The 26,166-nt window shown below is 41.9% G+C and overlaps 1 protein-coding gene across 1 annotated transcript in view; it reads left to right on the top strand.

Annotated features, from left to right (window-relative positions):
* Positions 1-25,050, top strand: part of LOC106584247 (calcium-activated potassium channel subunit beta-2-like) — a 33,737-nt gene extending 8,687 nt beyond the window's left edge. The window contains exons 2-5 of the mRNA XM_045705908.1: positions 13,720-13,839; positions 14,575-14,745; positions 15,667-15,961; positions 24,654-25,050. Of these exons, the coding sequence (XP_045561864.1) occupies positions 13,720-13,839; positions 14,575-14,745; positions 15,667-15,961; positions 24,654-24,938 (871 nt within the window). The 3' untranslated portion in view covers positions 24,939-25,050. The remainder of the gene's footprint in view (positions 1-13,719; positions 13,840-14,574; positions 14,746-15,666; positions 15,962-24,653) is intronic.
* Positions 25,051-26,166: the final 1,116 nt, after the last annotated feature.

The raw sequence follows: 26,166 nt of genomic DNA, 5'->3' as shown, positions 1-26,166 counted from the left end.
TGCACATTTAGCACGCTGATAGAAATTTGGTAAGACGGATTTAAGTTTCCCTGCATTAAAGACCCCGGCCACTAGGAGCGCCGCCTCTGGGTGAGCGTTTTCCTGTTTGCTTATGGCGGAATACAGCTCATTTAATGCGGCCTTAGTCAGTCTGTGGTGGTATGTAGACAGCTACGAAAAATACAGATGATAACATTTTAGGTAGGTAGTGTGGTCTATAGCTTATCATGAGATACTCTACCTCAGGCGAGCAAAACTCAGAGACTTCCTTAGATATTGTGCACCAGCCGCTGTTCTATCCTGAACTTTATGTCCTGAATACCAAGTTATATATTGTGGCAAATCCAACATAACACATCACTGAGCACCACTCTTCATATTTTCAATTATGGTGGTGGCTGGATCATGTTATAGGTATGTTTGTCATCAGCAAGGACTAAGGAGTTTTGTAGGATAAAAATAAATGGAATAGAGCTAAGCACAGGCAAAATCTTGGAGTAAAACCTGGTTCATTCTGCTTTCCAACAGACACTGGGAGACAAATTCACCTTTCAGAAGGACAATAACCTAAAACACAAGGCCAAATGTACACAAAAAAAAACTTTCAAAAGTTTGGGGTCACATTTTTGAAAGAAAAGCACATTTTTTGTCCATTAAAATAACTTAAAATTGATCAGAAATACAGTGTAGGTATTGTTAATGTTGTAAATGACTATTGTAGCTGGAAACGGCAGATTCTTTATGGAATATCTACATAGGCGTACAGAGGCCCATTATCAGCAACCATCACACCTGTGTTCCAATGGCACATTGTGTTAGCTAATCCAAGTTTATAATTTTAAAAGGCTAATAAACCCTTTTGCAATTATGTTAGCACAGCTGAAAACTGTGGTTCTGATTAAAGAAGCAATAAAACTGGCCTTCTTTAGACTAGTTGAGTATCTGGAGCATCAGCATTTGTGGGTTCGATTACAGGCTCAAAATGGCCAGAAACTCGTCAGTCTATTCTTGTTCTGAGAAATGAATGCTATTCCATGCGAGAAATTGCCAAGAAACTGAAGATCTTGTACAACGCTGTCTACTACTGCCTTCACAGAACAGCACAAACTGGCTCTAACCAGAATAGATAGAGCAAAAGGACAAGTACACTAGAGTGTCTAGTCCTCAACTGGCAGCTTAATTAAATAGTACCCACAAAACACCAGTCTCAACGTCAACAGTGAAAAGGTGTTTCCGGGATGCTGGCCTTCTAGGCAGAATTGCAAATAAAAAGCCATATCTCAGACTGGTCAATAAAAAGAAAAGATTAAGATGGGCAAAAGTACACTGGACAGAGGAACTCTGCCTAGAAGGCCAGCATCCCGGAGTCGCCTCTTCACTGTTGACGTTGAGACTGGTGTTTTACTTATGTAAGTTAGATATTTCTGTATATACTGTATATATACATACAGTACCAGTCAAAAGTTTGGACACACCTACTCATTGAAGGGTTTTTCTTTATTTTACTATTTTCTACATTTTTACTATTTTCTGCCATCTGCTCGGTACAGTTGAAACCGAGATTCATCCTTGAAGAGCACACTTCTCCAGCATGCCCTTGGCCATCAAAGGTGAACATTTTCCCACTGAAGTTGGTTACGACTCCAAACTGCAGTCAGGTGAAGACCCTGGTGAGGACGATGAGCACACAGATGAGCTTCCCTGAGACGGTTTCTGAAAGTTTGTGCAGAAATTCTTCGGTTGTGCAAACCCACAGTTTCATCAGCTGTCCGGGTGGCTGATCTCAGACGATCCCGCATGTGAAGAAGCCGGATGTGGAGGTCCTGGGCTGGTGTGGTTACACATGGTCTGCAGATGTGACGCCGATAGACGTACTTCCAAATTCTCAAAAATTACATTGGAGGTGGCTTATGGTAGAGAAATTAACATTTTAATTATATGGCAACAGCTCTGGTTGACATTCCTGCAGTCAGCATGCCAATTGCACACTCCTTCAAAACTTGATACATCTGTGGAATTGTGTTGGGTGACAAAACTGCACATTTTAGAGTGGCCTTTTATTGTCCCCAGCATAAGGTGCACCCATGTAATGACCATGCTGTTTAATCAGCTTCTTCATATGCCACACCTATCAGGTGGATGGATTATCTTGGCAGGAGTATAAATGCAGCTTAACGTGCTGTGTCCTCTTGGTTAGGAAGTCTGTGATCCACCGGCAAATACATTCAGCTGGGTGAGTTTGTGCTGTAGCAGGTCCGAAATGATTGTGTTGAACTGCTGAACTAAAGTGAAATAAACAATATCCTTATGTATGTCCTTGGATTCTTGAGGGGTTGTAGGATGTAGCGAATGCCCATGTTGACGGCATAGTCCACAGACCTATTGGCTCGTTAGGCGAACTGCATGGGGTCAAGGAGGGCGTCAGTGGTGGTTTTCAGATGGGACAGGACGAGGTGCTCAAAAGGTTTTTATGGTCATAAAAGAAAAGATTGTTGACAAACAATTCTGTATTTAGCTTATTGTGCACAGAAGGTGATGGGATGTTTTGTTTGTGTTCTACCGGTGTTTAGTCTTTCCTAAGTACTGTTTGACTAATTGGCTAATTCCTGAGAGATATTCTGCAAATTACATTGAATCAAACTCTGAATCAGTCATTCAGAACTTCTGACAAGCAAAACAAAAATAAGATATTTACAGAACTCAAGCAACCAAACCTATCCAAGTAACGTATTATTCAAGTTGCTTATTTGCTTTAGGGTGATGTAAACAGTAGTGTAAAGTACTTAAGAAGAAATACTTTAAATGAAATCAAATATTATTTGTCACATGAGCTGAATACAGCAGGTGTAGACCTTACCATTAAATGCTTACTTACAAGCCCTTAACCAACAGGCAGCCTAGTGTTTAGAGCATTGGGCCAGTAACCGAAGGTTGCTGGATAAAATCCCCAAGCTGACAAGCAAGGCAGTTAACCCACTGTTCCCTGGGCGCCTGAAGACGTGGCTGTCGATTAAGGCAGCCCCACGCACCTCTCTGATTCAGAGGGATTGGGTTAAATGCAGAAGACACATTTCAATTGAAGGCATTCAGTTGTACAACTGACTAGGTATCCCCTTTCCAATGCAGTTCAAGAAATAGAGTTAATAAAATATTTACTGAAGTTCTAAGAAAAGGTAACACAAGAAATGTACATAACAATAACGAGGCTATATACAGGGGGTACCGGTACCAAGTCAATGTGTGGACGTACAGGTCAATGTAAATTGTGCGGGTGGCCATTTGATTAGTTTAGTTGTTCAGCAGTCTTATGGCTTGGGGGAAGAAGCTGTTAAGGAGCCTTTTGGTCCTTTACTTGGCGCTCCTGTACCGTTTGCTGTGCAGTAGCAGAGAGAACAGTCTATGACTTGGGTGACTGGAGTCTTGACAATTTTTTGGGCCTTCCTCTGACACTTCCTAGTATATAGGTCCTGGATGTCAGGAAGCTTGATCCCAGCAATGTACTGGGCCGTACGCACTACCCTCTGTAGAGGTAATGCAACCGGTCAGGATGCACTCGATGGTGCAGCTGTAGAACTTTTTGCGGATCTGGGGACTCATGCCAAATCTTTTCAGTCTCCTGTGGGGGAAAGGTGTTGTCGTGTCCTCTTCACAACTGCCTCGGTGTGTTTGGACAATATAGTTGGTGATGTGGACACCAAGGAACTTGAAACTCTCGATCCTCTCCACTTCAGACCCGTCGATGTTAATGGAGGCCTGTTCGGCCTTCCTTTCTCTGTAGTCCACGATCCACTACTTAAATCGTTTTTTGGGTTATCTGTACTTTACTTTACTACAGTGGCTTGCGAAAGTATTCACCCCCATTGGCATTTTTCCTATTTTGTTGCCTTTTAACCTGGAAATAAAATATTATTGGGCCTGGGGGGGGGGTTGTATCATTTGATTTACACAACATACCTACCACTTTGAAGATGCTAAATATTTATTTATTGTGAAACAAATAAGAAAGAAGACAAAAAACTGAAAACTTGAGCATGCATAACTATTCACCTCCCCCAAAGCCAATACTTTGTAGAGCCACCTTTTGCAGCAATTACAGTTGCAAGTCTCTTGGGGTATGTCTCTATTAGCTTGGCACATCTAACCACTGGGATTTTTGCCCATTCTTCAAGGCAAAACTGCCCCAGCTCCTTCAAGTTGGATGGGTTCCGCTGGTATACAGAAATCTTTAAGTCATACCACAGATTCTCAATTGGATTGAAGTCTGGGCTTTGACTAGGCCATTCCAAGACATTTAAATGTTTCCCCTTAAACCACTCAAGTGTTGCTCTATCAGTACGCTTAGGGTCATTGTCCTGCTGGAAGGTGAACCTCCATCCCAGTCTCAAATCTCTTGAAGACTGAAACAGGTTTCCCTCAAGAATTTCCCTGATTTAGCGCCATCCATCATTCCTTCAACTCTGACCAGTTTCCCATTCCCTGCTGATGAAAAACTACCCACAGCATAATGCTGCCACCACCATGATTCACTGTGGGGATGGTGTTCTCGGGGTCATGAGAGGTGTTGGGTTTGCACCAGACATTTTCCTTGATGTCCAAAAAGCTACATTTTAGTTTCATCTAACCAGAGTATCTTCTTCCATTTGTTTTGGGAGTCTCCCACAGGCCTTTTGGCGAACACCAAACATGTTTGCTCATTTTTTTCTTTAAGCAATGGCTTTTTTTCTGGCCACTCTTCCGTAAAGCCCAGCTGTGTGGAGTGTACAGCTTAAAGTGGTCCTATAGACAGATACTCCAATCTCCGCTGTGGAGCTTTGCAGCTCATTCAGGGTTATCTTTGGTCTCTTTGTTGCCTCTCTGATTAATACCCTCCTTGCCTGGTCTGTGACGTTTGGTGGGCGGACATCTCTTGGCAGGTTTGTTGTGGTGCCATATTCTTTCAATTTTCAGGGCAGTCTGGCCACTCCGGCAGTTCAGGGCAGTCTGGCCACTCCGGCAGTTCAGGGCAGCCTTCCCTGTGGCTCAGTTGGTCGAGCATGGTGTGTGCAATGCCAGGGTTGTGGGTTCGATTCCCACGGGGGGCCTGTACAAAAAAAAAAAAAATGCATGAAATGTATGTATTCACTACTGTAAGTCGCTCTGGATAAGAGCGTCTGCTAAATGACTAAAATGTCAAATGTAAAAAAAAATACGATTCTGCTGTCCGGTTTGCATAACAAACTCAGCAAAAAAATAAACGTCCTTTCACTGTCAACTGCATTTATTTACATTAACATTTGTATATATTTGTATGAACATAACAGGATTCAACAACAGATATAAACTGAACAAGTACCACAGACATGTGACTAACAGAAATTGAATAATGTGTCCCTGAACAAAGGGGAGGTCAAAATCAAAAGTAACAGTCAGAATCTGGTGTGGCCACCAGCTGCATTAAGTACTGCAGTGCATCTCCTCCTCATGGATTGCACCAGATTTTCAAGTTCTTGCTGTGAGATATTACCCCACTCTTCCACCAAGGCACCTGCAAGTTCCCAGACATTTCTGGGGGGAATGGCCCTAGCCCTCACCCTCCGATCCAACAGGTCCCAGACGTGCTCAATGGGATTGAGATCCGGGCTCTTCACTGGCCATGGCAGAACACTGACATTCCTGTCTTGCAGGAAATCACACACAGAAGGAGTAGTATGGCTGGTGGCATTGTCATGCTGGAGGGTCATGTCAGGATGAGCCTGCAGGAAGGGTACCACATGAGGGATGAGGATGTCTTCCCTGTAACGCACAGCGTTGATATTGCCTGCAATGACAACAAGCTCAGTCCGATGATGCTGTGACACACCGCCCCAGACCATGACGGACCCTCCACCTCCAAATTGATCTCGCTCCAGAGTACAGGCCTCGGTGTAATGCTCATTCCTTCGACAATAAACGCAAATCCGACCATCCCCCCTGGTGAAACAAAACAGCAACTCGTCAGTGAAGAGCACTTTTTGCCAGTCCTGTCTGCTCCAGCGATGGTGGGTTTGTGCCCATAGACAACGTTGTTGCCGGTGATGTCTGGTGAGGACCTGCCTTACAACAGGCCTACAAGCCCCCAGTCCAGCCTCTCTCAGCCTATTATGGACAGTCTGAGCACTGATGGAGGGATTGTGCGTTCCTGGTGTAACTCGGGCAGTTGTGATGGTGTGCAGGTGTGATGTTCGGATGTTCCGATCCTGTGCAGGTGTTGTTACACGTGGTCTGCCACTGCGAGGACGATCAGCTGTCCGTCCTGTTTCCCTGTAGCGCTGTCTTAGGCGTTTCACAGTACGGACATTGCAATTTATTGTCCTGGCCACATCTGCAGGCCTTAGGCATGCCTTAGGCACGTTCACGCAGATGAGCAAGGACCCTGGGCATCTTTCTTTTGGTGTTTTTCAGAGTCAGTAGACAGGCCTCTTTAGTGTCCTACGTTTTCATAACTGTGACCTTAATTGCCTACCGTCTGTAAGCTGTTAGTGTCTTAACGACCGTTCCACAGGTGCATGTTCATTAATTGTTTATGGTTCATTGAACAAGCATGGGAAACAGTGTTTAAACCCTTTACAATGAAGATCTGTGAAGTTATTTGGATTTTTACGAATGATCTTTGAAAGGCAGGGTCCAGAAAAAGGGACGTTTATTTTTTTGCTGAGTTTATTATAAGGAATTTGAAATTATTCAAATTTTCTATTAAGGTATCTTTTATTTTACTCAAGTATGACATTTGAGTACTTTTTCCACCACTGGATATAAAACATATCAGTGTCACATAAAATCTTTCATTAAACCTTTGCCTCAATAGCAAAACAGTTGACACAAACAGTTGAGACAAAGGCAGTTGTGCTTGCGTATGTAGCTGAAACAGTGAAGGAAATGACACTTTCAGGATACGTATTATTATTGGCCAGTCTTGATACGTGGTCTTTGTCGGTGTGTTGCTGCAGCAAGGCCTCTGTGAATGGGTCTGAATGAGTGTGATTAAAAGCCTGCTGGGTGGATTCCTGCCTGGAGGCATGGCCTGAGGAACACCACAGGTTTTACATTAACCAATTGATGGCTGCTGCCGGAAGCCTCCTCTTTCCACTCACAACAATATTGACAAATGCTCAGACTGCATTGACAAGAGTGGTGTGTAAATCTTGCTGCCTGTCGCTATCGAATAGTCTACTGGCAGACAGTGCATGGGAAGTCCCAGTGGTAGTGTAGCGAGCGGCCATGTTGGATGACTCACCAGAAACACTGACCCCTGACTCTGCTGCATGCCCATCCTCTGGAACAAAGGTGAGATTCAGGCTGTTTTGATACTTAGGTTTAGGGCTACTCTCAGTCTGGTTTCTCCTCTGCTGCATGGTTAGAAAAGGCTGAAAGCTCAGTGAAACAGGCAGGGCTTTACCATGAAGAGCCTGAGTCACCTGAGTGCATGCTCACCCTCAAACAAATATTTACAAGGACCTCGCTTACATTGATCACACTCATTTCTTCAGCAGCTACAGTATGTCTTTCATGACACATTTACTAATAAAGTGAACATGCTGTTGGAAGGTTTCTTTGTTCAATATTTAGTCCAACGTACTAACTCCCATTCCAGTTATAACCAGGTTCTTACAAATGGTCCCAAAAGACCAACCATGATGTCACATGATTGTAAATTGGGAGTGATTGTGTACTTGGTATAAATTTAAGATATGGATGAGGAATGTTTGAAACAAACAAGGTAAGCTACTGTGTATCCACTACATTTCTCTTTTTGAAGTGAACATTCTACAATATAATCTCTTTGTAGAATCAACAAGCCTTGTGTTGTCGTCTGGAATGGAGGACCAAAACGCAGCAGGAATGTGGATGCTCATCTTGTATATTTATTTAAACAACAAGAACAACAAAACAAACTCACGAACAACAAAACAGTCTTGTCAGGCACACTCAGCAAAACAAGAAACAATCTCCCACAAACACTAAACCAAACACATACCCATATATAGGACTCTCAATCAGAGGCAACGAGAAAGCACCTGCCTCCAATTGAGAGTCCAACCCCCATTAACCTAAACATAGAAATACAATCAACTAGACTAAACATAGAAATACATAAACAAGGAACAGTGCCCCAAAACCCCGGAATACATAAATCAAATACCCTTCTCCAAAAACACCACCCCGAACCACATAAAACAAATACCCTCTGCCACGTCCTGACCAAACTACAATAACAAATAACCCTTATACTGGTCAGGACCTGACATGTGTATTGATGGTCCTGGGTATATAAGCTGCGTGTGTTTGTTGCCTTCTACTTTTACAGTGTCCTGCTTGACACAAATATTTTAAGAAAATGTGTTGAACATGTACTGTCTGGGCTGCTACATCCTACACTATATGATGCCCCAAAACTGAAAAAAAATATATAAGTCTAATTTAAGCTTTTTTTTTATTGTTCCATGGTAAAAAGCAGAGTCCTAATTAGTCTTAAACGAACAATGCATCCGGTCTGGATATAAACACTTGCAATGTGTTCTTTATTCAGTGTGTGCCTTATTACAAAAAGTAGAGTGAGTAAACTTAATTTCCAAAACAACTCTGAATTTCTTACAATTATGTATTTTCCCTATGATAAGTCACGGGAGCATGAACTGTTACTTTTTGACACATACTGCATACTTCATGTCACACTGCTATTAAGTTGTGTTTATTATCTCACTACTAGGATAAGACATGACATTGAACAGTCAGTCCAAGAGAACCACTTTGTCCCTCACAGATTTGTCTTTAATGGAGAATGATTGATATCAAAATGACAGGAAGAATAGAAGGATCTTTTCAAGATGCCTCAGAGGAAGGTCAAAAACACAATTATAATCATAATGACACTGCCATAGCCTGCTATTTCTAAATCACGAGAACTAAAAATATCAAATATATAACACACACCATGTTCCAAGTGCTACTGATTCAATGACATAAATGTCCTCAGTTTGAAAGCTTAACTGGGGCGCTAAATGTTACCCCTGTGCCCAGTTATCATTCCCTAATCATGCCCTCCATGGACAGGCTCTGCCCACCCTGCCTGGGTCCCTGTAATTTGGCTTCCCAGCAGCTCTGGAGAGAAGCCTGGACCAATGGATTGCTGTAGTGGCCCGGCACCAAGTCCTTAGCCTCTATTTACAGACCACAAATAGTACAGCACCTGCTTTTTAAACACACCCCCTGCTCTCCATCCATCGATGTAGAATTCCAACCCCTTCGCCCTCCTCACTGACTCTGTTACTATCACATAGGATCATGGTGGTATTTGGGAGTGATTATGGGAGTGATTGACGTACATTTTGTGTTTTTGAAATCCAAGGAATGTCTTATTGACGCTATGTTGCCGAAGCCAGCCCTCTTTCCCCGTACAGGAGGTGTCAAAGATCTTCTGGCACTATGCACCTTCAGGAAGTCCAGTAGGGTACTCTCTCCCCTTTCTTACAATACTTTGAACTTGACCAATTTGAAATAAACTGGCTTTTTGTGAGGAAAAATCTCATACTGGATTCAAGCCATTACTGTAAAAAAATGTTTAACATTGAGACAGAAGCCTCAGCCCAAAATGGCCACTCAGGCAAGCAGAGCTACAGTAGTTTAGTGCTCAGGTGGAACCAGGTTGATGCTTAACACATTTAAGCATTATGGATTTGTTTTTATGAGCTCATTAAAGTCTCTCTTTTTGGCAGCTAATGCCTAATTAGTTCTAATTTTGCAGATGCACTGCCATGGCCAAGCTGGAAAGGACTGCAAGTAGACGCAGGGCTTTTAGATGTAAGCAACTGGCTGGCAATGTATAAAGATGAGCGAGAGGGACGGGGAATGGAGAAAACTCTCTACATTTCCCAGAGAACAACTTTATTGAAAGCCATAAAACATTTTAAGGGTTCCCCATGTTTTGGTTATTTTGCTTAAATAGTACAAGTCTACCTGCTGGTAGCCTACACTTTAAAGTCACTGCATTACTCATGCACTTTGGAGGCACTATTTGAGTTCTGATGAGGATACTGTGGAATATATATGATTGTCTCCATTTAGCTAAAAGAAAGGAAAGTGCAAAGGGAAATACGTAGGGGTTGTACAGAAGATTTGTCTGGGGGAAGTTTTTAAAGATATTCATTTAAGGACAAACCTGAAAGTCACTGTGTGTGTCACGCTGGTGTCCAGGGAGTGTTGCTCAGAAAGCTCTGGAGGAGTTTCACCCAGCTGACCTTGACATATTTTCTGAATGAACAACATGGTTTTTCCACATGGCCTTAAGGCTTAACACAGTGGAATGGTTGGCATATGCTGCTGCCTGCATGTCAGCACCATACGCTGTCTTGGAGCACTGTCCTGTTTTACTGTGACACCCCCCTGAGTCATTGATGATGCGGTCTGGCAGATGCCTCCTGGTAGTTCTCTTAAATCAGGATTGTAAAACATGAGAGCACACCATGGTCCTGTGTGTGGAGACACCTGTGTCTGCCTATATGTCCCAGGCAGCAGAGCTGTTGGATGCTCCTGTTCACTCTGCAGCCATTAGCCTCCGGCAGTGGATAAAGTTTACATAATGAAATTCTAATTAAAGCAATAGACCTGAAAAAATGCTCCCATTAAAAGATCATAATAATTGCCTGATGATGACAGTAGATGAATACATGCAGACAGGGCAAGGTTTGCTTTATTATTGTGTAAAACTTGCAAGAGAGTGTGACAGACAACAAGCATCTAAATGAAATGTAGTACTAGTGGCACAGGTTCTTTGAATTAATACATCTTTGTAGACAGTCTTCAATAGACGGCTAAACACATTTTATATGTGCAAAGGCAGACTTTAGTGAGACAGACAACAATGAGCAAGCACATTCCAGTGAATCCCCTCATGTCATTTATCGTATTACCCCAGACTCCTGACTTTTCTGTCAATACTTCATGACACTAGGCACAGACTCAAGATAAGGCATCAGTCTGTGATCACTCTGATTCATCTAATTGGTCTGCTGTGAACAGAGATGCAGCTATTTCACAGTAGCCAGAAATACTGTCAGCATCTAAGTGAAGGCACAAATTAAATAATAGGATACAATACCGCTTTATCTCTATGTTTTAATCTCATCAACAATGTTCTCCTTTGGAGTTTACCTTTGGTAATGTCATTAGCGCAATTTCATGCAAGATTAGGCATGTAATTATGTGTTAAATATGAGAGGTGAGCAAATCACAGGGCTAATGAAGCCATCTCTGCCAATGGGACACTATGGACACTAGATGCAACATAGCTAATCATCCTGCTACTATAATAGGAGGCAACAGGTTGCCATTTTAAACGGGATGCATTGTTTTCTACATTTGGTCTGACTCAACAGCAGGCATATAAGGTGCATTCTAGTTACAGTGTGTAGTGTACTGTGCACATTGTGTTGGTCTCATGTACAGTATAACTACCCCTCTTGATGAACTTGTCAACAATTGTCCTTTCATAAAGACAGAGCTCATATGCAGGACTGTCCCTAAAAAACACACTGCTAAATAGATTATCCTATGTGCCACATCAGACATCCGGCAGGTAGTTAGGTGAGAATAGTGCAATAATCTGTTCTCGTTTCAATGTGTCAGGGCTCCAAAAGGCAGCATTAGCACATCGCTTGGCTAAAGACACCGTGACAGAAAGGTACGCCCCCTCAATCTGCTTCCAGGCATCCCCTGACTAGTGTGTGGAGCCATGAAATAACAATGTTTATTTAGAGAGAACACTATTGAATGTAGAGAGAATATGGTTACATGTACTGATTGGTTTGAAAGCTTGAAATTCAATGTCTGATATTTTGTTTATTTATACAAGTTTTAATCTGTAATCACTGTGCTTCATGATTTGATTTGATTTTTTTGATTTCATCTAATAGCACAACCAAAATGACCTGGATTGCAGTTGAGATTACATTAAAGTACATGGTGCAAGTCATAAATGCCTTGCAGAATATCATAGCATTTGTGAAGATTTCCATAGACCTGCGACCTTGAACATGTAGGCTTTCTATGATTACATAAGAATATATTTATTGATACAGTAACCTCAAAATGTGGCCATGGTGTGTTACTCATTTTAAGGATGAATAAATACTGTTACATTCGTTTGTAAGATATCCTTAATTGTAGGCTACTTACTATATTATAAAGGTAATATTGAGTTTGGTTGTGTTTGGTTGACAACGCAACCAAATATCAACATTTAAAGGAGATGTATTTACTGCTGGGATAGTTCCATCTGAGCTACTTGCTTAATTATACTCTTTCACTTGTATTTTTGGTTGAGAAGTAAATCCAACATAACATTTGTTAACTTGTCAACAAGTTAATAGGTTATTTACTGTATCTTGTATCAAGTTTATCTTGCCCCCATGCACAGTGAGGAAAATAGTTCAGGAGGCAAAGAAAAATCCAAGGTCCAAAGTTGGAGAATTACAGAACTTGGTCGCATATTTGCGTTACCAGGTCTCCAAATAAAATTAGACGCCACCTCCATGCCGATAGGCTCTTTGGAAGGTTTGCCAGAAAATATTTTTTATTGAGAGCAACCAGCAAATGTATCATCGCTCATTCAATAGCCAAGCATGCTCGAAAGTAAGTATTCAAAATATTTCACAGTATGGGTAGACTATTCCTGTGCGATAGGAGCACAACATCATAGCCTATTTATTCATCTCAGAGTCTTTACTAAGGCAGGAGATAGAATGACGTAAATGTAAATGTAAATGAAACACAATAATCTATTGATAAGCAAAGACAGACACACACACACAAACACACACACACACACACACACACACACACACACACACACACACACACACACACACACACACACACACACACACACACACACACACACACACACACACACACACACACACACACACACACACACACACACACACACAATCAAAACCTTCTCTATGAACCTTATCTACATAATGAGAGTGGATGTTTGTGTTTAAATCTCCTAATATGAACAAAAAGGGTCTGGGCAATCCCACTACTTTCCTTACTACTCCGAGCAGTTATTAATTTTCCCTGAAAACTCCAATGCAACTACATTGCTAGGAGGCTCTCCATTATGATCAATCAACAGAGAGAGGTTGGGGAGGAGGTTCAGGGGAGGAGGGAGGCTTTGAATGCCTCTCGCCTCAAACTGCTGAATAGTCGGAAGGGATCAATGCTTTCGCAAGTCCTCTGCGCCTTGAAACCTCATCATTATTCCACCAGCCCGTCACCGTTGCTCAGACTATGAATAGTCAATAACAAATGAACAGGCAGGAAATTAAGTGCCAGACGAGTGGGCTTGAAGCACACAGGAAGGCGTGTGTGCCATGAGTGCTGTTCGTGTGCCTCAGGTGGATGCGTGCTGCTGCTGCTCCCTCTCTGCCTCTGTGAACTCCAGCTCTTCAAACATTCAAAAGATGATTCGCCTTGGTGACTATCCTAGTAGATGGCGAGTGGCTCTAAACTCTGTGGAATACGTGGCTTTTTCTTTCTGCAGAAGATGAATAGGGTTGATTAAGTCCTTCAGTGAGAAAACTCTTCTCACCTGGCTGTGGGGTATCCTGACCAGGCTCTGAGGGGGTGGCACTTCCAGCATAGGTGTGTGGAGACTGAGGGGCACATGGGTCACTGAGTGTTTGTGTCTGTCCCTGGCAGGTGGTCTCAGCAGCCCTGTGTGACACCCTCTGTGAGTGGTAGTGGGCACAAAGAGTCCTCAGAGAGGATGTTCCTATGGGCAGGAAGCAAAGGAGCTCAGGGATCAGGAAGTGAGAGAAGGTATGGTACCCTTTATACTTTACACAGCACAAAGAATCATGGGGCAGATCTATGATGCACTTCTGAAAAGTTTGTAATTTTGTTTTTGAGAGGGAACAACAGACTTAAGACATGAAATTTGTCACCGTAACAAATGCTTGGTAAATCTGACATTGAGTTTTATATTAGTTTTTTTAAATCAGAAATCTAGTTAATGTCATTATACTTACATCTGTAACAAGCTTTACTAAGATTGGGATGTGCTTAATTCTACAATGTCAGATTTTTTTTGTTGGTTTGTAAAAGCTTATCAGCTTAATTACATCAATGAGAATCAAATTTGTGCACCCAGCTTTAAGCTACAATAATTTTGAATAAAAGGGAAAATCTGTCAGTTTGTATTTGGAAAAACGAATATCTCATTATCTACTGGTCTACCAGTCAACAGTAATATTAGCTATGACGTTTTCGCATTATTCGTGATGGAAAGTAAATCACATGATCAGTGTGCAAAATGTAAAAAATCATTTATTTCAAGCGTTGCATGTCCATGCCCAAGAGAAGAGAATTAAATTCATATTGACCCTTAAAAGGCTATTAATTATGTATTGATTTGACTAATTCCATTTGGTCAAGCCAGATGACCTCATGATGCAACCCTGTTAAGTGTGTGTGTGTGTGTGTGTGTGTGTGTGTGTGTGTGTGTGTGTGTGTGTGTGTGTGTGTGTGTGTGTGTGTTGGTAATGTATGAATCAGGACTATTTATCAGAAGGTCCGGGAATATGACGTGCTAGACAAGAGGAAGACAGTGACAGCGCTGAAGGCTGGGGAGGACAGAGCTATTCTCCTGGGACTCAGCATGATCCTCTTCTCTGTGATGATGTACTTTGTGCTGGGCATTACCATGGTGCACTCCTACTCAGACAGGTAATTTGCTCTCACTCACCAAGTCAATCACAATGTCCTGAAGTTTGTTTTCTTCATGTAGCCACATGCATGTCAAAGAAAAAGCTGCTGTTAGATCTTCATCATGTGTCACCATGTGTATATTACTTTGGCTAGTCTAGGATAATGGCTCAAATGCTGTCTGAACTGTCACTGAAACACACCTGTTAGCCAAACTGTCTTTAAAGTGCATGGCAAACTATACAATCCCCCTATATTAGCCCCTCCCGGGAGCTAGAACTGTGTAGCTAAAACTGTGCATTCCAAATGGTGTGGTCCCTCTATACTTTAGTTGTGAACATAAATTGCAGTCAGAGGCATTTAAGATGCCAGCTGAGGCTTATGAGTAGCATTTGCGCTATGAGCTCAATGTAACTGTTACAGCATGAAAGCAAGGGACACAGGGGACAAACTTCAGTACACAATAGCCTATCACAATACAGCACCAATTACACTGCAAGGCACCAACGTCATTCCAAACCACAGTGTGCTGCAATTTTTTATTTAATTCCACCTCAAGTCGTTCCTTTTCTATTTGGATTCAGTGAAAAAGTAGTGCAACATTTATCCTTAAAGAGAAAGTTAAAAGCAAGTTATTCAGAATATTACTTTTCCCAAGATCTTAGATTAATAAAAAAATGTCAGTATGTACACTATAAAGCATGCTGGGCTATTCAGACTTTGTAATTCAGCTGGAGATAATCACTATAATCTGCTATTTGCTAGTGTTGTCGATCTTTTCTCCCATTTCTACTACTCAACTGATTCAGTCTGCTTCATATCATGCAGTATCCTGAAAATTCCTACAACTTCTCCTTTTTCATTTAATTCATTGTTAGCCATGGGTGTTGTGTTGTTGGATACAGTTGTTGTTGATGTTGAACTTGCTTGTGTGGCATCCAGACAGCAATATGTCAGAGAGCACCGGGGTAGAGCTAGCTATACACAGGTCAGTAACTCTTTAATTCTGCTCCCTACCCTCCCCACCCCTATGCCATGTAGTGTGTGGACGGAGGAATCCAGCTGCACTGTGCTCAACTCCACCATCGTGGCGGAGATTAACTGTACCTACAGCTGCGGCTCCGAGTGCTGGAAAAGCTCCAAGTACCCGTGCCTACAGGTGTTTGTCAGTCTCAACACATCTGGAAAGGTTGTCCGACTCTCCCACAATGAGGAGGCACAGGACACCAACCCAGAGGTGAGACAGAGGACATGCCTAAACGTAACATGTCTAACAGTAACCCTATATTTCATTATCTTGCTTCAGCTACAGAAATATACACCGGGTTTGATCTTTACTAGCAACTTATGTGGTAGCAATGTGCAATCAAATGATTCAATACAAAACAGTATATAAGCACAACTATGAAATATGTATTTACCATGTCATTAATTTAATGTAGGGCAGTTCCATGGTAACAGAATGATGCTGAGACTCAGATTTTTTTACTTTAAAATGTCTATCAAAAACCAATGATTGCAAAGTTAAACAAACCATACAACTCTATGCACAAGGACTACTTTTAACAATTTCCACAGAAAATTGTATAAAAACACATTTACTTGAAGAGCAGTGCAGATGCGAAGTTTGGTAACAGAATGGCGGCACCAACAGCACAAAACCGTCATTCTGTTACCATATTTTGCATTCCCACTAGGCACAAATTGGTTGAATCAATGTTGTTTCAACATAATTTGTCAGCGTATTGTGATGTGGAATTTAAGTGGAAAATACATTTGATTTAAAAAAAAGTTAGCAATTCTTGTTTTGAGGCTGAAATTTAAAGCACAGGATTATGTCATCACTATGATCAATTTTCAACATAGGCAAACCTGGCATAAAATATGTTGAATTTGTACCTTTGAAACTGTATATCCACTATCAGAAAAACAATTATAGTTGGGGAGCACCTCTTACTGGTGAATTGATCTATCCACAGCTATTCATTTGGTATCCCATCCTGGGTTTTAACTATGCCCAGTCCTGCTTCGCTTTGATATTTGTCACTGACTAATACCAATGTGCTACCATGAGAATGATTGTTGAAAGATCTCTTAATAAATCAATATATTCACTGTGTTGCTATCAAAGTCATTCCAAAGGGTAGGCTTACCAAAGCAAATTAAATGTTTCCATACTTTATAAGTCATGTATATCATCAATGATACTATTTAGGCCTATACAGTGCATTTGGAAAGTATTCAGACACCTTGACTTTTGTCACATTTTCTTTACGTTACAGCCTTTTTCTAAAATGGATGAAATAGTTTTTTCCCCTCAACAATCTTTGCACAATACCCCATAAAGACAAAGCAAAAACAGTTTTTTCGACATTTTTGCAATCGGTGTCATGACTTCCGCCAAAGTTGGTCCCTCTCCTTGTTCGGGCGGCATTCGGCGGTCGAAGTCACCGACCTTCTAGCCATCGCTGATCCTCTTTTCATTTTCCTTTGGTTTTGTCTTGTCTTCCATCACACCTGGTTCCAATCCCATCAATTACATGTTGTGTATTTAACCCTCTGTTCCCCCTCATGTCCTTGTCGGTGATTGTTTATTCTAATTGCTTGTGCACGTCTGTTCTGGTGTGCGTCGGGTTATGTACCCATTATTTAATTGTTCTGTTTTCCGGTGTTTTTTTTGTTATTAAACTGCAACGTTTGGAAACACCGTTTTTGCTCTCCTGCGTCTGACTTCTCTGCCGCCAGTACGCACCCTTTACAATCGGTCTGAATACTTTCCGAATACACTAGGTAGAATTTGCAAAGTTATCATCAACTATTGTTTCAATTCAACCTAGGGTTCAACTAAAAATAGACAACACATATCGGCCTAGGGTTTCTGAACTTTGGTTGATTTCAAATGTAATCCTTAAGTTAATCATTAATATGTTGGATTCACGTCTCCATCTCAAACAAAAATCAAAGTTATAACCCCCAAGGTCGATGTCCGCGCCCCCGCGGAAATCTAATTAGCATAATAAAAAAATCCCCATATTCATCTGTCAGTTTAAAATAGAGATATCTGGTTTTACATTGGATGCGTCTCAATCAACCGCATTCGCTTATATCGTACTTCCACATCTGGGGTAAAAGGTGACAGAGCTAGAGCAGTGTTGATCAGACCATGATACATCCCGAAAAAAAATAAAAATAATCTGTAGCGTCTGAACGGTTTGACCTACAAAGTATTATGACCACTCTGTGGAAAGATGAGATACACAGTACCAGTCAAAAGTTTGGACACACCTACTCATTCAAGCGTTTTTCTATATTTTTACTATTTTCTACATTGTAGATGCGTTTGAGCCAATTAGTTGTGTTGTGACAAGGTAGGGCTGGTATACAGAAGATAGCTCTATTTGGTAAAATACAAAGTCCATATTATGGCAAGAACAGCTCGAATAAGCAAAGAGAAAAGACAGTCCATCATTACTTTAAGACATGAAGATCAGTCAATCCAGAACATTTAAAAAAAAATGAAAAATTCTTCAAATGCAGTCACAAAAACCATCAAGCGCTATGATGAAACTGGCTCTCATGAGGACGCCACAGGAAAGGAAGACCCAGAGTTACCTCTGCTGCAGAGGATAAGTTCATTAGAGTTAACTGCACCTCAGATTGCAGCCCAAATAAAGTAACAGACACATCTCAACATCAACTGTTCAGAGGAGACTGCGTGAATCAGGGCTTAATGGTTGAATTGCCACTACCAAAGGACACCAATAATAAGAAGAGACTTGCTTGGGCCAAGAAACACAAGCAATGTACATTAGACCGGTAGGAAATCTGTCCTTTGATCTGATGAGTACAGATTTGAGATTTTTGGAGCAAGGATGAGGTGTGATGGTGTGGTGGTGCTTGCTGGTGACACTGTCTCCAACTAAACCAAAAATAAAAGTCACAGAATAGGATTAAGCCAGTGGCTCAGTTGAAACTATCCAGGCATTAGATATCCTCCAAATGTTGATATTTGGTTGCGTTGTCAACCAAATACAATTTATTATTTATTTTGTAATAACCTTAAATTGAAGCAATTTACTTTGTCTTACAAACTAATGTAACGATATTTATTCAACCTTAAAATGAGTAACACATCCATGGCTACATTTTGAGGTTAGCCTACTGTAACTATAAATGTCTTCTTATTAAGTAATCATAGAAATGTGCATGTTCAAGATAGCATGCAAAGGTCACAGGTCTGTGGAGATCTTCATAATTGCTATAACTGCAGACACTAGGCACTCCATAGAATTAGTTTGACACCCCTGTTTTAATGTAATCTCAACTGCTATCCAGGTCATTTGGTTGTGCTATTAGGTGGAGCACTATCAGGTTTCAGGTAAGACCCAAGTGCATACTGTGTTGAAGTAACAATGTTTATTGCACAACAGGGGCAGGCAAACAACAGGTCAAGGCAGGCAGGGGTTGATAATCCAGAGTAGTGGGGCCAAGGTACAGGATGGCAGGCAGGCTCAGGGTCAGGTCATCCAGAGGTCGGTAATCCAGAGTAGGGGCAAAGGCACAGGATGGCAGGCAGGCTCGGAATAAGGACAAGCAAGGGTCAAAACCAGGAGGACGAGGAAAAAGAGAGACTGGGGAAAAGCAGGCGCTGAGACAAAACGCTGGTTGACAATCAAAGCTTGATGCCCTTCATCTCACACAAATTATCAATGGACCTAACAGGTACAACCCCAAATCCGTAAACATGGGCACCCTCATAGATATCATCCTAACCAACCTGCCATCCAAATACACCTCTGCTGTCTTCAACCAGGATCTCAGCGATCACTGCCTCATTGCCTGCATCCGTAATGGGTCTGCAGTCAAACGACCACCCCTCATCACTGTCAAACGCTCCCTAAAACATTTCAGCAGGCAGGCCTTTCTAATCAACCTGGCCCGGGTATCCTGGAATGATATTGACCTCATTCCGTCAGTAGAGGATGCCTGGTTATTCTTTAAAAGTGCTTACCACACCATCTTAAATAAGCAGATATAGACCTTGGTTCACTCCAGACCTGACTGCCCATGACCAGCACAAAAACATCCTGTGGCGTACTGCATTAGCATTGAATAGCCCCCGCGATATGCAACTTTTCAGGGAAGTTAGGAACCAATATACACAGGCAGTTAGGAAAGCAAAGGCTAGCTTTTTCAAGCATAAATTTGCATCCTGTAGCACAAACTCCAAAAAGATATGGGACACAGTAAAGGCCATGGAGAATAAGAGCACCTCCTCCCAGCTGCCACTGCACTGAGCCTAGGAAACACTGTCACCACCGATAAATCCACGATAATTGAGAATTTCAATAAGCATTTTTCTACGGCTGGCCATGCTTTCCACCTGGCTACCCCAACCCTGGTCAACAGCCCACAGCAACTTGCCTAAGCCTCCCCCATTTCTCCTTCACCCAAATCCAGATAGCTGATGTTCTGAAAGAACTGCAATACCAGGACCCCTACAAATCAGCCGGGCAAGACAATCTGGACCCTCTCTTTCAAAAATTGTCAGCTGAAATTGTTGCAACCCCTATTACTAGCCTGTTCAACCTCTCTTTCGTATCGTCTGAGATCCCCAAAGAATAGAAAGCTGCTGCGGTCATCCCCCTCTTCAAAGGGGGAGACACTCTAGACCCAAACTGCCACAGACCTACAGTTGAAGTCGGTAGTTTACATACACTTAGATTGTAGTCATTAAAACTCGTTTTTCAACCACTCCACAAATTTCTTGTTAACAAACTATAGTTTTGGCAAGTCGGTTAGGACATATACTTTGTGCATGACACAATAATTTTTTCCAACAATTGTTTACAGACAGATTATTTCACTTATAATTCACTGTATCACAATTTCAGTGTGTCAGAAGTTTACATACAGTAAGTTGACTGTGCCTTTAAACAGCTTGGAAAATTCCAGAAAATGATGTCATGGCTTTAGAAGCTTCTGAAAGGCTAATTTACATCATTTGAGTCAATTGGAGGTGTACCTGTGGATGTATTTCAAGGCCTACCTTCAAACTCAGTGCCTCTTTGCTTAACATCATGGAAAAGTCAAAAGAAATCAGCCAAGACCTCAGAAAAGAAATTGCACACATCCACAAGTCTGGTTCATCCTTGGGAGAAATGTCCAAATGCCTGAAGGTACCACGTTCATCTTTACAAACAATAGTACGCAAGTATAAACACCATGGGACCACGCAGCCGTCATACCGCTCAGGAAGGAGACACGTTCTGTCTCCTAGAGATGAACGTACTTTGGTGCGAAAAGTGCAAATCAATCCCAGAACAAAAGCAAAGGACCTTGTGAAGATTCTGGAGGAAAGAGGTAAAAAAAGTATCTATATCCACAGTAAAACAAGTCCTATATCGACATAACCTAAAATGTCGCTCAGCAAGGAGAAGCCACTGCTCCAAAACCGCCATTAAAAAGCAAGACTACAGTTTGCAACTGCACATGGGGACAAAGATTGTACTTTTTGGAGAAATGTCCATAATGACCATCATTATGTTTGGAGGAAAAAGGGGGAGGCTTGCAAGTCGAAAAGCACCATACCAACCGTGAAGCACGCGGGTGGCAGCGTCATGTTGTGGTGGTGCTTTGCTGCAGGAGGGACTGGTGCACATCACAAAATAGACATCATCATGAGGAGGGAAATTATGTGGATATATTGAAGCAACATCTCAAGACATCAGTCAGGAAGTTAAAGCTTGGTCGCAAATGGGTCTTCCAAATGGACAATGACCCCAAGCATACTTCCAAAGTTGTGGAAAAATGACTTCAGGACAACAAAATCAAGGTATTGGAGTGGCCATCACAAAGCCCTGACCTCAATTCTATAGAAAAGTTGTGGGCAGAACTGAAAAAGTGTTTGCGAGCAAGGAGGCCTACAAACCTGACTCCATTACACAAGCTCTGTCAGGAGGAATGGGCCAAAATTCACCCAACTTATTGTGGGAAGCTTGTGGAAGGCTACCCGAAACGTTTGACCCAAGGTAAACCATTTAAAGGCAATGCTACCAAATACTAATTGAGTGTATGTAAACTTCTGACCCACTGGGAATGTTGGTTAAAGAAATAAAAGCTGAAATAAATCATTCTCTTTACTATTATTCTGACATTTCACTTTCTTAAAATAAAGTGGTGATCCTAACTGACCTAAGACAGGGAATTTTTACTAGAATTAAATGTCAGGAATTGTGAAAACTGAGTTTAAATGTATTTGGCTAAGGTGTATGGTAACTTCCGACTTCAACTGTATATCTATCCTAACCTGCCTTTATAAGGTCTTTGAAAGCCAAGTTAACAAATAGATCATCGACCATTTCGAATCCCACCGTACCTTCTCCGCTATGCAATCTGGTTTCCAAGCTGGTCATGGGAGCACCTCAGCCACGCTCAAGGTCCTAAACGATATCATAACCGCCATCGATAAGAGACAATACTGTGCAGCTGTATTCATCGACCTGGCCAAGGCTTTCGACTCTGTCAATCACCACATTCTTATCGGCCAACTCAACAGCCTTGGTTTCTCAAATGACTGCCTTGCCTGGTTCACCAACTACTTCTCAGACAGAGTTTAGTGTGTCAAATCGGAGGGCCTGTTGTCCGGACCTCTGGCAGTCTCTATGGGGTGCCATAGGGTTCAATTCTGTATACATCAATGATGTCGCTCTCGCTGCTGATGATTCTCTGATCCACCTCTACGCAGACGACACCATTCTGTATACTTCTGGCCCTTCTTTGGACACTGTGTTAACTAACCTCCAGATGAGCTTCAATGCCATACAACTCTCCTTCCATGGCCTCCAACTGCTCTTAAATGCAAGTGAAACTAAATGCATGCTCTTCAACCGATCACTGCCCGCACCTGCCCGCCCGTCCAGCATCACTACTCTGGACGGTTCTGACTTAGAATATGTGGACAACTACAAATACCTAGGTGTCTGGTTAGACTGTAAACTCTCCTTCCAGACTCACATTAAGCATCTCCAATCCAAAATTAAATCTAGAATCGGCTTCCGATTTCGCAACAAAGCGTCCTTCACTCATGCTGCCAAACATACCCTCATAAAACTGACCATCCTACCGATCCTTGACTTCGGCGATGTCATTTACAAAATAGCCTCCAACATTCTACTCAGCAAATTGGATGCAGTCTATCACAGTGCCATCTGTTTTGTCACCAAAGCCCCATATACTACCTACCACTGCGACCTGTATGCTCTCGTTGGCTGGCCCTCGCTTCATATTCGTTGCCAAACCCACTGGCTCCAGGTCATCTGTAAGTCTTTTTCTAGGTAAAGCCCCGCCTTATCTCAGCTCACTGGTCACCATAGCAGCACCCACCCGAAGCACACACTCCAGCAGGTGTATTTCACTGGTTACCCCCAAAGCCAATTCCTCCTTTGGCCGCCTTTCCTTACAGTTCTCTGCTGCCAATGACTGGAACAAATTGCAAAAATCCCTGAAGCTGGAGACTCATATCTCCTTCATTAACTTTAAGCACCAGTTGTCAGAGCAGCTCACAGATCACAGCACCTGTACATAGCACATCTGTAAATAGCCCATCCAACTACCTCATCCCCATGCTGTTATTTATTTATTCTATTTTTTGCTACTTTGCACCCCAGTATCTCTACTTGCACATTCATCTTCTGCACATCTATCACTCCAGTGTTTAATTGCTAAATTGTAATTATTTCGCCACTATGGCCTATTTATTGCCTTACCTCCCTTATCTTACCTCATTTGCACACACTGTATATAGACTTTTTTTCTATTGTGTTATTGACTGCATGTTTGTTTATTCCATGTGTAACTCTGTGTTGTTGTTTGTGTCTCACTGCTTTGCTTTATCTTGGCCAGGTCGCAGTTGTAAATGATAACTTGTTCTCAACTAGCCTACCTGGTTAAATAAAGGTGAAAATAAATAAATAATAATAATAAAAACTTGAACAAACAAGACGAACTGGCACAGACAGACAGAAAACACAGGTATAAATACTCAGTGGGGAAGTTGGGCGACACCTGAAGGGGGGGTGGAGACAAGCACAAGGACAGGTGAAACAGATCAGGGCGTGACAGTGCACAGTGATAATACATGAACTTGTGGTATAAACACAACATATCTGACATTGTATTACCATTTGAACTTTGTTGTGCTTTTAAATTGTTGGATGCGCACTGAAAACACATTTAGATGACAACTAAACCAAAATCAGACACTGTTTTTCTATTGGAATTTGGTTGTTCTTTTAAAGATGGTTGAAAGCATAGTGATAACACATTGGGAATTCAACAAACTTCTGGCTGTCTTTTTGAGTGGGTGAATAAAGGTTGAAATCTCATTGATCAACTTCTCAACCAAATATTACCCACATTTCCACGTTGAAATTATGTGGTGTGCCTAATTCTTCATGTTAATGTGTTTTTGTAAAATTGTCTGTGAAAATTGTTAAAAGTAGTCCTTGTGCATAGGTATTGTTTGTTTTACTTTGCAATCATTGGTTTTTGTTTGACATACATTTTAAAGTGAAAAATAAAATATATATTTTTTTTATTAACTGTGATCTGATTCTCAGCATCACTCTGTTATCGTGGTATTGCCCTGTAACAATGAGAAAACAATATGGTTTAATCCACCATAATTCGCTAAAAATAAATAAATAGTTTATCACATTGCACCCACATAAAAACACTAGAAACGGAAGGACATTGAGTTCTAATTAACTTCAGACGACTCCATCTCAATACATTACGTGAGGTGAGGGGAAATGGGGGAAAAAACTTGCAGCTGACAACAAATTCTAGAGGTTACATTTCAATTCAACTCATCCAAGACACGCAGTTAACCCACTGTATTCATAATAAATCTGTCTTTGTTCTCTTAGTGCTTCTATGTGCCCAAATGCCAGAAGGACTTCAATGCGATCCACACTGTAGTCATGAAAATCTTGGAGCGTCTGAAAACACAGCAGCAGGTGCTATGTTACATGGACCCAGGTGAACAGCAGGACAGTGCTCTACTGACACGCATCTATGGACGATTGGCAGTGTTCCACTCACTCTTTTGGCCAACCTGCTCCCTCATTGGTGGAACCATCATCATCGCCATGGTGAAGCTCACCCAGTACCTGTCCATCATGTGTGAACAGCTGGGCAGAATCAAAAGGTGAGAGACAGGGGACAGGGGCCAGGCTACAAGGCCAGGGCACAGGGGCCAGGCTACAGGGGCCAAGGGATAGGCTACAGTAGCAGCACAAGGCCCTGGTTTTCATACGCAGCCTAGGAACCTTAAGGAAGCTCTTTATATTCCATTTGTGCTAAAGACTTGTGTACGAGAGCTGAGCAACAGGGGATCTGGGGGCTTATATTCCCCACATGATTCTTCTAGGTCTTCTGAGGAAATCAATAGGACTGATATGAGCTCCCGGTAGCTGTGTCATGGCAGGTGAAAGTCAATGACTTTGGGGCACACTGATTTTTCATGGGATCTCTTTTCTGCACCTCCATAAGTGGCATAATCATAATAAGTGATGGCTTGAAAGAAGTGGCCAACACTGGACCTAATCTGCCCTTGAACCCATAGTCAGCATTGATGATCCATTCACACTGCGACAACAAGGCAGTGACGCCAAGCGAGTTTGACCGAGACAACTATGTCAAAGCATTGTCCAAAATACTGATCTAAACTTGGCTCCTTGTGTTACTGGTATTGGGTGGAGGGTTACACAACTACAGGCGGCTGGGGGCGACACCCCTGAACGAGGTGTTGACTATCTATGCTGTAACCCTGGATCTGTAGAGACTCCATTCCAAGCTAATAGTTTGGGATAAATACTTCCTTGCAATATGGTGTAGCAGTAATTACACATCACAATAGGTCTTAGTCACTAGGATGCTTAGATCGAAGTACAATGCAACTTCCCAGGGCATCTGTTCAATACAAAATGCCTTAATTTCTGGCCCTAAGACTGTGATAGATTGCTCAGCATTTCAGACAGGAATTCTACAGGACCTTCTCTGAAATGGGTAGATATACTGAGGCAAACTGTATTTTCAGTGCCTGGGCCTGGCTGCATAAAACACCTTAAGTTAATTTCCCCCTCATCTTTTCCTTTAAAGTTTCCTAAACTTTAAGTCAGTTGCACAAAACATTTTAAGGTGAATTTCCCCCTTAAATTTAGTGAAAATTTAAGGGTTCCAGTGAGGTCCTTTTAAGTGTTTCATTCACTATGGATATCAATGTAAACAGCATTTGTGGAGGTGAATGTTGCTTTCATCTGCTCTGGTGACAAAAGGAAAACATCAACCAGCTAGCTACTTAGCTAAACAATGGAAGGTGCACAATCCATGGATACAAGCTAGCTGGCTAGTTAGCTATAGCTACCCTGTAAGCTACTG

Source organism: Salmo salar, chromosome ssa23 (genome assembly GCF_905237065.1).
Source record: "Salmo salar chromosome ssa23, Ssal_v3.1, whole genome shotgun sequence".
In the NCBI taxonomy this organism is placed as follows: domain Eukaryota; kingdom Metazoa; phylum Chordata; class Actinopteri; order Salmoniformes; family Salmonidae; genus Salmo; species Salmo salar.
Note: the sequence above shows the minus strand (reverse complement) of the source record. Positions and strands in the feature narration are given on the sequence as shown.